This window comes from Apostichopus japonicus, chromosome 22, assembly GCF_037975245.1.
Source record: "Apostichopus japonicus isolate 1M-3 chromosome 22, ASM3797524v1, whole genome shotgun sequence".
Classification (NCBI taxonomy): domain Eukaryota; kingdom Metazoa; phylum Echinodermata; class Holothuroidea; order Aspidochirotida; family Stichopodidae; genus Apostichopus; species Apostichopus japonicus.
In genome coordinates, this window is record NC_092582.1 from 18,662,365 (window position 1) to 18,675,610 (window position 13,246).

The 13,246-nt window shown below is 36.1% G+C and overlaps 1 protein-coding gene across 5 annotated transcripts in view; it reads right to left on the minus strand.

Moving 5' to 3' along the window:
* LOC139964261 (voltage-dependent calcium channel type A subunit alpha-1-like) overlaps positions 1-13,246 on the minus strand; it is a 270,526-nt gene that overhangs the window by 38,815 nt on the left and 218,465 nt on the right. For all 5 annotated transcript variants that reach the window (XM_071965717.1, XM_071965716.1, XM_071965715.1 and 2 more), the window contains 2 exons: positions 7,033-7,053; positions 4,062-4,300 (listed from right to left, as the gene is read on the minus strand). In XM_071965717.1, the coding sequence (XP_071821818.1) occupies positions 4,062-4,300; positions 7,033-7,053 (260 nt within the window). The remainder of the gene's footprint in view (positions 1-4,061; positions 4,301-7,032; positions 7,054-13,246) is intronic.

Here is a 13,246-nt window from a genome sequence, read left to right on the forward strand (position 1 = left end):
CAATTTTAAGGCAGCAATTTCAAGAGTTGTAACCAGTTCTAATGATCCCTTCTGTTATTGTATAATCTCTCTCTCTCTATCCTCTGTACAAAGAAGTTAACAAAGGCAGGTGTCCTTTCATACACAACGGATCGATCCGAGAAGGTTAAATTCCGGTAAAGTTTTAGCTCTGTAAAACGGCCCAGGTGAGAGTGACATGTGGAAACAATAACGGAATTACACGTTAATAGTTTCGACGAAAAAAACAACAGAGTTATAAGTATTAAAAAAACAAAAAGGTAGGAAGACAAACTATTGCAATTTTTGCATGTTACATCCTTAGACAGGAACACAGATCATAATAGGTGTAAGCTAGCTAAAAATATACTACAAATTAGTATGCCACCTGCTACAGCCCCCCCCCCCCCCCCAAAAAGGAAAAAAATTAAGGTCAACTGTCACTTATCCTGAGTTTATACATTTGACCCTCTGGTCACCAGAATTTGCACCAAAGATATTAACACCATTCAGGATTGTGTTTAGACCAAATTGTAAGTGTGTGTTTACAAACTGTGTTTGACATTGATATTACTGGAGAGAATACTTTCTCTTCCCCCCAAAAAGAGGTAAAAGTTTGAATTTTTTTGCTTCGAGGACCAGGACTGTTTTTAGACCCTCAGGACACAAACAGATTATCAAGGAATTCAAGAGCTATCATCCACCTAAGGCAAAATAATTTCTTTCAATCAATATTTCAAAACTTGTAATGCCTTTCTCCAAAACACACTGAGGTAGAGAAACGTGACATTTTTGTCAGGAGCCTTGCCACTGTTCTTGAGAGACAGAGAACGGGAGAGAGTAAAAAAATTTGTTCTAAGGACCATATGTTGAAATATGAAACTGGTGGTAAAATAATTCTTCAAATCTTTTTGACAGCTTGTATCAAAATAATGTCAAATTGATTTATCTGTACATTTGTGAGGCAAACACTGGCCCTATTGTGCTGGGCTCTTGGCAGTACAGCATCAAATTGGACACATATGGATTTTTAATAGTACTGTGACCAGAGAAAATTGTTTAAATTGGCAAACAGTTCCAGGGTTAACCCTACTGGGGGGTGGGTGTGGGAGACAGTAATTAGTTGGGATGTTCAGTAGGTGTTTTTTTGGCTCCCTGAAGTACTTGTCAGATGATGAAGGTTGGTGGGATATACATCATACACTTGCCATGGGAATCCAAGACATAATCTCGTCAGTTTGTGATATATTCGTAGCCAAACCTCATCATGTATATGAATTGCTGCATAAAATTGCAATTCAAAAAAATTTGTAGAAAAGCTTTCAGAGCTTTGTCATGTAATGTGAAAGGAGTGCTGGAATTAGGGACGTGTAGATGTTGACGTCATGGAATAACTTGAATAATAAAGAATCTAAAAATTCTAAAAGAGATAAAAAAAAGTTGCTGGGAGGGGGGGAGGGAGGAAGGGGGAGGTGTAAATTAGTGTGTCCGACAAGAGTCGGAATTCCAATAATAAGTTGAATAAATATAATTTTTACTTTTGCTTCAATAAATATTTTATTCTCCATCCGAATAGAATCATCTCAAATTCGGCCTAATCACAATCAATCAATGGCGATAAATATCACAAAAATGGGACATTTGGAGCATATCCATGTTGACGCACTCTTTTAGGCTGTTAATTTAGCAGCCTGTCTCTGTTTGAATCACTTATACAGAGAGATCAAAGAGACACCACCTTATTACTACTTGAGGAGCTTTCAAATGATTGATAAGATTTCAGAGTTTAGACAGGGATGTCAAACCCACCAGTGATCAAAGGGGCATAGGTTAATACATGACCTTGAAACAGCAGATCAGTAGTAGGCATGGAGTGCCAGATGGGTGGGGGGAGCTGGGTAACAGCAGGGAAAGGGGCGAGCGAGAATTTTTGCCCCTGACACATCATAAATCGAACGGAAATGAACTTGTAAAAGAGAGTACACTTTGCCAGAATTTGCTACTATATTGCTAAAAATATGCAATTTAAGTAATAATAAAATAGGTGAAATTATGCCTGTAATGGTATAATAGATTCTGTTTTAATCTTTACTAAACATCAGCCCCCCCCCCCCCCCAAGCCAAGAAAGAAAAAAAGGAATACACAGAAAGTGAAACGTTTCTTGGAGTAAGTCTTAAAGTATAATTTTTGAACAGGGGCGTACGTAGCCAGTATGTAGCACTGTAGGCCCGGGCCTACACTTTTTTTGGCCAAGTTATATATATTTTTAAAACACCCATAATTCAATGATGCTGTGCTGAAGAAATTTGCATCAGATGACAATCGTCGGATAGCTCTCGCCTTCTCTTATTAGGCTAATTTAAACATTTACTAGCTACAGACAATTACTGGCTATAGTTGTATCAAAGACATTTCTGGCCTATCTTTGTATCTACAAGTATCAGAAGTTGAAAAGTAAGACTACTTTGTACATGTACCTTGCTAATTTTAAATACATTATGTAGTATTGAATTACGTACTATTTTGACTTGTTTGTTTTTGGGGTTTAAAAGTGATATTGACTGAGGTATCTCAAGTTAGCAAGAGGCCAGGGAACCAGAATGAAACACTCGGAAAGGGCCGTTTCCGGCCATCTGGGGGGTTTGTAAAACCAAAACTTTTCTCGTACGCTCCGCGCTAACTGATGGTGGCGCTCCGCTCAGATAGTCGTGCCTACAACTTTGAAAATCCTGGCTACGCCCATGTTGAATACATATTTCAGTCCTATAATTATCAAGGCAGGTCATAATCAGTGCAGATACAAACTGTTGATCTCTTTCAACAACAAAAAAAACAACCTGTGAATAACATGTTAAAATGCTTGTCATGAAACTTCATTGAACTTGTAAATTAACAAGGATAATAACAGGAAGACAGTTTATCTCAAGGACTTTTTTTACAGGTAGTTAAACTGACGAACGACTTTACGACTATATGCTTCCACCAAAACATCCTGCCTTCCGCCCTCACTACTCCCCTGACGGGAGCATCCGCGATTATAGGTCAACACCCAACAGGTTCACACGTCTTGACTTCTTAATTCTGGGTAATTTCTGGATGAGGTGATATCGCGGCCGCTTTCGGCTCTGTCTGACGCTGTCAGTGCTACATGCCACTGATAATAATCATATTTCTATCTTGTTGTATCACTTGTCTAACAGTTAAGCAAGAATACAAACAGGCAAGGTGTGAACACACACACACACAGTATTGTAGTATTTGTTATCAAGTTTTGGGTCATAGGAAAATGAAAATCATTCTTTTTGGATGGTTAGGTAGAAGGCAAGGAGGTGGTGGGGGAGGAAAGGGGGCGGGAGGGGGAGAGGCAATTTCATTATATGTGACCATAAACCCACATAACCATTAAGTTAGCCAAAAGATAATTCTGATCAATGGTTCACCTTTGTCCCATATTAATACAGAGTTTATTTGAGCAGCAAAATGTTGTTCTAAAAACATAAAAATGTTCTTTCCCCTTATAAAAGTTCAATGTCATCACAGGATTTAATGTACCACTGGCCTGCTTCCAATTAAATGACCTTAATGGGTTTCTTATGTACTCTGGCCTGTTGCCAACTTTGACGATGATAAACTGAGAGTAAACACAAGAGATTTACAGAATTCTGCATGCAAACTTATTTCTGGGAATGTACAACATAATCACTTTTTGAAATTGAGCAACCAACCCAAGGATTCAAAGCATAAAAAAAAAAAAAAAAAACGGTTGCTGATATGGGACCTAGGCACGATAAGTAGCATTTCCAATTACAGGGGGGTATTGCAACATAGCATTAACAAGTGAGGCCCTGAGAGGTTACACTGCTGTGTATCACCTGCAAAACATTAAACTTTAAAAAAAAAAAATTGACCATAAGTTTATTTTTCACAACGGTTGTATTTGTTTGTCTTGTCCCACCCCTCGATATGGAATTCACAAATTTACACTGAATTTCCCCCCAAAATAACCTAAAATAGGTATAAACTAATTCCTACGCTGAAAGTCTATTAAACAAATTGAACTTACTTTTGTGGTGATCCTGGCTTGCTCCGTTGATTGGCTGGGGAAATTCCCTCCGATCCCGAGCTATCGATCCGAGGTAAGGGGCTAGCTCCTCCCTTTCCCCTGGCTCTCTTTTCGGTAGTCTCTCCTCCCTCGATGGGCTGTGGGCTGGAGCCGGGGCTCTTCTCCGAATCTTCACTCGCAGGTGTATTTGGTCCCTTATTCCTCATGACTCCCACCAGGCGGGAGAAGAGCAAAGGTTTCTGTAGATAGTGGGTAAGCGGTGCTTTTTTTTAAAAAAAAGGCTGTTGCCTAATTTCATCTGAGAATCCTGGTCTGAAAAGTCCTACATTAATTTCCAAGATCTCATTAAAACTATCATGTTAATATGGAAGATCCTTTGCAGTGACATAACCAGACCAGTGGGGAAGGGGAGAGAGAGAGAGAGTGAATGGGGGGGGGGGGGGAGGGAGTGAGCAGGGAAAGGGAAGTGAGAGTTAATGTCCTTCCATATTGACATTAGTGGGAAAGTTTTTTTGTGTATTAAGATGTGTGCTGTTCTTGGTAAACTCACTTGGTTAGCTAAAGCAGCATATGGATCAGAGGAGTGGGCACTTGGGGTCAGGAAAGGGGTGGGGTGGTTTGGGGGGGGAAGATGCTATTGGGTTATGCCATTGATCCTGTGAAGAGAGGTTATACATTACACTCATTTTAACTAGCAGTGTATATTCCATGCTCCAAGGAGAAAATATTTACTGATCATATATGCACAAGGGTGTCTAATACTATTGACATATCCAGAAATATTGAATATACTTTTAATATATTTCCGTATGTACTGCACTTATTACATATCTGTACTATATATATATATATAGTGAACATAAGACAGAGTGACCATGATAAGAAGAAATGTATCCCCCAAGTGGTCCACCTTTGACCTTTGACCACTTGACTTTTCAAAACAATTTTTAGGGTATATCCCCTAGCTGAATGCATTCAAGTAATACATATTACAATTGTGAAATTGCACTGACCCAAATGCATTACAGGACAGGAGAGATAACAAACAAAGGATAATACAGGAAAGTAAGAGAAGTAAATATATATTTTTTTTGTGATTGAAAGGAACAGGTCAGTATTAGAAATATACTGTCACTGGTAAATCAGCAAAAACGACATATAATATTATGTTGTGGTTATATTGTGTGGTTATGTTGTGTTATGTTGTTAGGTTATGTTGTGTGGTTATGTTGTGTTATATTATATTATATTAGTGGAGTGTTAGCTCAGTGGTTAATGCCAGTGCCTTTCAATCATAAGGTCCCCGGTTCGAGTCACTCCAAGATTAATAATGTATGTCATCCAGTTACAGAGTTGTTGACAATTAACAATTCATAATCATGGACGTTAAATATGAATCTATGAGACTGACTTCGGTCAGCTTGCGGCTTTGATAAGCCAATTATGGCTTCTTCGCGAGGATCTAAAGTACATGTTCTCATTTGAGTATTTATTGATGAATGATTTTTTTACCCCCAAAAGAATCTGATCTGAACTATTGATAAAGTAACCCCCCCCCCCCCCCAATAATTAAAAGAAAAGATTTTCAAGGAAAACCCCTCTCATCTCCAATTGCCAGGCAAGTATGTAATCTCTTTAATGTAATATATCTAATATAACAGTGCATGTGTTTTAAAAACATAAAGGGTTTGACACATAGAAACAGGATACCTGATCTCAATCACACCCCCGTCCCCTCCTTTCCCTCACCCTAAATTCCTCCATCCCACGCCTTGACCATCCCATAACTGACCGACTGGACAGGGATGTGTATGTCGTCTTATCAATGATCACTCAGCCACACATAACCTTATATACAATCAAACTACTTCTACGACTGAAGATAAATAAATCTACACATTATATAAATATATAAATATATATATACATATTTTCTCATAGAAGGGCAAATCAAAAAGGAAGGAAACTGAAATCAAACTTAAAATAAAAGGAGAAGTAAAAGAAAAGAAGGGAATAAATATCACTTGAAAAAGATAAACAGTGATAATAAATTAGTTTCTTCAGCAATCATCAGTTGTTTTGTTGGTCAGAAGAAATGAAAATTTCAAGAGTGAGAAGAGAGATGGAAAAAAACTATCAAATCAGTTATATATGTGGTAATATATGCTTTAACCAAGCCAATGTAACTGTGTATAGAACCTTCTCAAGCAAACAGTCTTATTAACAATTTGGGATTGCTTAAAGAATGGTTTTCTTCCATACATTTCCAGAAATGACGTTTATCGAGTATTGATGTCTATTTCACGACAAATTGCATATTTTATTTTGGGTCATAAAATACCTTGGAATGGTATTTGAGTTAAATCGTGTCAAGATGACATGAACTACAGAATCTTTTTTTCTGGCCTTAAAATTGTCAGATCATTTTTTTGGACAAACCTCCACAAAATGATATGATATCAAGTTAAGCTGGCACCACCAGTCCACCCTCCCCCATTCCCCACCCCTCCCTCCCCCATCCCTCTCTCATCTGCAACAGTATGATGCGGGCATTATGCTCTTTTTTTCAGCAAGAAGTGCTATTAAAGAATGACATATTCTGGTGAAAGCATGTGTCTGTTTTTTTCAGTGGTTTCAACCACGTTTGTGATATCCAATTTCACAGTTTATATCAAAAATAGTTTATTACGACATTTGCATCACAAAATTTGTGGATTCCATTCGCAATCAGACATAGGACCAACTTCCCCTTTGTTTTGATAACTTTGTTCCGTATTAATTAGAACGGTCTGGTTACATTAGCTACATTAGTTACATGACAAGAACATTAATAAAACGAAACAAGATTGGTTATATGGTAAGAGATATATGGATCATACTTAGACATGCAAAGAGTATAATGAAGAAGAAGAAAAAAAAATAACAACAACAACATGATTTGCATAAATTTTGTTTTTCAAGTCAAAGTTACCTGCTGCGCCGCGGTGATGAACTACCATGGGTAAAGGAAGACGTAGGGAAGGTACAAAATGTTAAAACAATAAAGGGAAAAAAAGAGGAGAAAACAATAGCATTGGTTGTTGATCCATTCTTTTGTCTTTGGTGTAAAGAAAAAATATAAAATAAATAAAAAATAAAATAGAAAAAAAGATTTGAAAAAAATGAGGCAAGAACAGGTGGTAGCAGGAGACTATTTTGAAGTCCTTTCATTTTTTATGGAAAAGAAGGTCGTTGGTTTCAAATTTCAAATTTTTGCAGATTAATATTTATGCTTACTCTCCAAGGCAACTACAAGAAGAAGATGAGAACAAAGTCTACAGTGAAGATATCTCTCCTAATTACATATTTCATTATATTATCAATAAGAAAAATATGAGACATAATTTTGTTTTCCTACATGATCTCTGTCATTGCTAATAGGATTGGACTAAAAACCAGTTTACCTCATCGAGAAACTTTTTGTTTCTAAAAACCTTGGCTCTTTTGTAGAGAACGACATGAATCAAGACAGTACCATATCAATTTTTTGGGGGGTCGTTTTTACAAACTGTGGGAGGTGTTACTTTTTGATCGGTTCAGTGTAGGGGACTGAATTCTGTGCATGGAAACTTATTCATTTTGTCTTTACCTATGTTCCAAGGGTTATAAAGGGCTTTATTCTGAGAAAGAAAGTAAACCAATGAATAATCACTTGATATAGATTAGTTGTTATTAAGGGTGTGGAGTGGAATGAAAACAGGTAGAGACAAGATTAGAAAAGCTTTTGTTTTGTTTTGAGAGCTTTCACATGGTAACTTGCAACCTATATATATGCAGGGAGTTGCTACTCACTCCCTGCTATCTATCCTTGAAGTTGGTCACAAACTTACATGGACTTGCAGGCCCCCCACCCCCCCCAAAAAAAAATTGAGGGCAGCATCTGTAAATTATACAAACCCACAGAAAAGTATTCACAAAGTAATGACAACAGAGGCGCAGCAGTTACAGAGGTGTTTACTGTAGGTAAAATTTCTTCTGGTAACAAAATTTGAATATTTTGGACATTGACGTTTTTGATGAGAAAAAATGTTTATCTTAAAGAAACTTGATGGAATCTAAAAAAATGGAATTTCAAAGTTGGTTTTCAAGAGATATCTCACTGAGAAATGGCTTAAATTTTTCACTACAGCCTGCAAAAACCACCTGAAAATAATTCATTAGAAAAAAAATAAAATAAAAAAATATAATAAAATGGGAAAATTAAGAAAATGGTTTCTGATGAGGAAATGGAAAAATGGCTAGGAAATAAGTCTCATGTTCAAAGTAAAATTGAAACAGATGAGAGGTGATGGTATTAAGACTTTGATGAAGATAAAACTGAATTAATTAACGTTTATTACATGTAAACTGAAATATAGGGGAACGGTCAATGATTTAAAAACATATCATGAGAAGAGATGAAACATGCCTTTTAGTGTAAAAAGCATTTCATGCAAATGAAGTTGAAATAAATTTGCTTCTGGAAAACAATTAAAAATTTGTAAGAATGGATTGTGGGGAATTTTCTTTAACTGCTTTAAAATTAAAACTTAGGAAGAATATTAACATTCATATATTGCTATAAGAGTCACTTTTCTGCTTCATCTTGCACATTTCCAAAACAAACTTACCTATCTCATATAACATTTTCAGACAGCAACATCATCATCAGTTTTACCCACGTGAGTTAAAACTGTTTTAAATGCTTTCAGATTGCGAGATGCTTTTTATCACTTTTTTTTACAACTTATTGTAATTTTCCTGCAGACTCTGTGAGTTTTGATAAATTAGCCAATAATTCAATATTTTCCCTCTAAAATTTGGCTGAATCTCTCAAAATATTTTAACAAGAAACGATTATGAAGTTCTGATCAAATATTTCACCGACAAGATATGGGGTCACAATCTGTGACCTGTTATCCATTGGATATTAATTCATGAAATCAGTAGTGCTAAATCATCATGACGATAGTGCATGACCTATCATAATCGTAGATAGCATTTCCATTTACAACATTACCTTTATGAGATTTAAAGTTAAAACATTACACTTGTTTTGTGAAGCCAACATGTAATTATCAAAAGGAAAAAAAAAAAAAAAAAACTCAGAAAAATGAAACAGTGGTTTCTTTTAACGTTATCATGTTGTACAAGCTGTGGAAAGCAACAGCAGTGTTTATAAGATGCAATAATGAAGTCAAGAACTTCTTACATGGGTATGTGCAAGTTATGACAAAGCATCTTACAGGAGTGTATAGTGGTTATGTAGTGAGATTGCATAGTTTCAGGGGAAGGGAAAGGAGAGGGTAAAATGAGAGGGGTAGTGAAGGGGGTATTGGGGAAGTAGTAGATGGGAGAGTGAAGGAAGGCATTACAAAGAGGTAGTAAATATGTTTGGATGGGAAGTGGTAAAATCAGAACAGAGATGGGATCGATAAACTGACCTTTTCACCACCCCCTCAAGACTTTGAAAATTTGCACTTTTTATGGGTGAATTTTAGGGAGGGTGAAAAGTGGTATTTTTGATTTCAGGAATGTTAACTACTTTAGGATATACTTGTATCATTGGGACAAACACAGTGGCGTAGGAAGGTACTTTTGAGTGGGGGGGGCTGAAGACCGATGGCCGGCCTGGGGGAGGGGTGTAAGGGGAGGGGGTGTCCCCCTCCCCTTTGGAATTTTTTGGCATTTCCAGGTGGCCTCAGATGCAATTTGGTGCAATGTAGCACACTTCAACACCCACTCCACTTTGTAAATAATTTTGCATTTTCACCTGGCCTTAGATGCAATTTGGTGCTCCAAATGAGATTTTTTTCTCATTTGGAATGAAAAAGGGGTTTTCTGACTTGCGAAGCGGGGGGGCCGAATGATACTTCCGCCCCTCCATATTTTTCACTGGGGGGGCTGGCGCCCCCCAGCCCCCCCGGTTCCTACGCCCTTGGACAAACATGACCTGCCTTATAAACATGTAAATACAGGAACAGGTATTGCATCTGTTGACTTCCTTGTGGCAATTTTTGAATTTTGAAAAATCACTCTAACAGATTGGAAAGGCCATTTGCGGTTGCAACAATTTGTACGACATCACCCGACAAACAGAATCACTTCAACCCATCCAACCGTTCTCTAAAGGATTTAGGATGCACATTAATTGCTTCTAATTCCCTTCTGTAAAAGCACATAGATAGGGTGGAATCTAACTAGGCTGGTGGGGCCACACAGGGAGCCCAGTCCCCTAGGGGTCCTGGTGTAAAGTATATGATGAAAAGAAACCCCATCCATCCACTGAAGCCAGCCTATGGATGATGGCCGGTTAAGCGGCTAGTATTGGGTGTTGAACTTGTATTCGGTTAAAGTAAACAGGGGCCCCATTTACTCTTTAGGGACAACTTTGGGAAAATATATTCATTTTCTTATGTTTCTAAGTACGACTCTCCATGTTCTCTCACGATATCCACTAAAATGGGAACACAGGGAACAGGGAAAGCCCGAGAGTGCCATATCTGGGCGTTTACAGGTGCCTAATATCAAACTTTACTCACCCAAGCCCAAACCATGGGTTTGGGCTAGGGTAAAAGTGGCCTCTCTTTGGGGACCCATTTCTATTATTCAATTACAGCACCAGGGTCGGGGTGCTCCTACCTATACCTTGCGTTATTTGCATATATTAAAATATACCATATCAGTCATTCAACAAACATATCTGTTTACTTGTACAGCGCCTTTGGCTATATACCTACCAAGTCCCATATAAACAACATGATTTCAAGTGTTCAGCTACAACTATTTTTGAGGTTAATATTTTCTTGTTGAACCAACTAATGTTGAGTAACCATCATTATTTAACCAATGTTAATTGACCAATGTCAATTATACAACACTAATTAACCAACATTAATTGACAAACTTTAATTAAACAACCTAATTAACCAATGTTAATTAACCAACATTAATTAGCCAATCTTAAGGTAGGCAAAAGTAATTAAATGATGGTAATTAACAAACGCTAATTTAAACCAAGGTTAATTCACCTGACGTCAATTAACCAATCTTTAATTGAGGAACAATTAGTAATTGCATTTCATAAGCAGAATTAAAATCTGTGACCAAGATTTTATAATTTTTTTTTTTTCAACAGCATCATGAGGCACACTCAAGCTTAAAGTGAAGATAAACTTTAAAAAGTAGAATAGATGTATGTGTGTGTGTGTGGGTTTACGTATGTATGTATGTATGTATGTATGTATATAAGTGTGCATGCATGTATGTATCACACGCCATGTCACACACCTGCTTTCAAATATTATTGAGTATTTTGTAAAATAGAAAATGAAAATTTTAAAGACGACAAAACCACAAAGATGAGAGAGACATTGACACCCTTTCCTCAAGATAAAACTCTATTTTAATTCATGAGCAATTTACAGATTATTTACATTTTTAAAAGGATTGCATGTAATGGTAGTTAATAAATCCCCATATTATTTTCTAAATATATCAAAGTACTATGAGACAGAGAGTATAAAATGAAAACGAAAAAAGAGAGTAAGAACGAAAGAAATAACAATAACCTTAAGCTAAAGAAACAAAGCATACTAATGTATATTTATCAGCCTCAAATATTGAAACTATGAAACCTTTTTGCATGAAATCAAATCAATATGACAAGAAAAAAGCTACCCTGGAGAGCTAAACGGATGACATATATTTCTGTGAAAGATGAGAGCAAAATACTGCCCTATATAAGACAGAAAAGGGACCATAATAATTTTTAATAGTGAAATAATAGTCTAAACTTGTAAATCGAACACTCCTCCTCATAAGGCACTAATTACTAAATGACTAATTTATGTAATTGGTATTGGTGTTATTAAAAATTTCTTGCCTAAAATAAAAAGGAAATTTAGGAGAAAGTTTCATTTTTAAATCCATTACACTAAACAGTCCATTCCTCTACATATAATTATGAGATGCTTCTTGTGATGAAGGACATCAGTTTCCTCATTATCATTAAAACAAACCAGAAATATAAAAGTGATAGGTTTTAAAAGCTCAGAAATATGACGAACAGAGAATTAACTAATAAAACAGCCTGTTATGACCATGTGCGTTATCAACAAAGAGCATCATAATAAAAGATAAAAAAACCCAAATAATAATACATTGTCTTCCAAATGGTAATTCTCGACATGATATCAAATTTAAAACAGAAGGATCGAGACAGACCTTCACTTCGAGTTAAGAACAACAGAATGAAGCTGTTTAATAAAAGTCATTTATCTGTTTTTTGTTTAAAGACAAACAAATGCTTTCAAGAGGCAGTTCGGGTATCCAAGATTCAACGACTCGCCATCATAAATATTTTATAAAGAAGAAAATTAATTTCATGCTTTGGATAGAGAAAAGAGAGCGCGAGAGAGAGATTCTAACGGCCAAAGGTGAAGAAATCTGCCAAATGTGCTGAGTTTCACATGCATGCTGTGTTTAAAATGATTGTCGACAGAAAAGAACAAAGTCAAAAACTAAGAATCAAGAAAATCAAAGCAAACAGGGCTATGATTGCAACGATTATTTATGCACAGAGGAAAAATTATTTCTAATTACTAATGAAGAATTAATTAACCAAAACAAATTGCTTTTGTTTCTACCCAATATTTTCTGATGATTTATTTGTATTGACTCGCCAAGATCCTATTGTCAGTAAGTTATGGCTGGGTTATATTCCAAATTAGGGACAACTACACTTTTGAGCAACGATTTTTACATAGTTAAAGTTTCACAGCAAGTAACATTATAACTTGGTTGGATTATCTGTCTGTCTGTCTGTCCATCAATCAGATTGTTTTCTGTAAAGATGCTACTAACAATTTGTTTAACTTGTCTACTTTAAGACAATTTACTAAATTTCTTTGTTTGAAAGTATTATAATTGAATATTCTTGATTTTTTTTTAACAAGCAAGAGGTAGTAAGCAAGGAATTTAAATTGGATACCGTAAACCTATACTGCTTAAAAGGAAGTGGTTCATGGAGAAATATCACCTAGGTGTTCATTTCACTTATTGCATCCCAATACCCTGAATAATCTTAATCTCGCACTTAAACTTTAAAAAAAGGGAAAAAAAGAAAGGAACAGAGAGAAAAAATAATTCGGTTGTATTTTAAAACC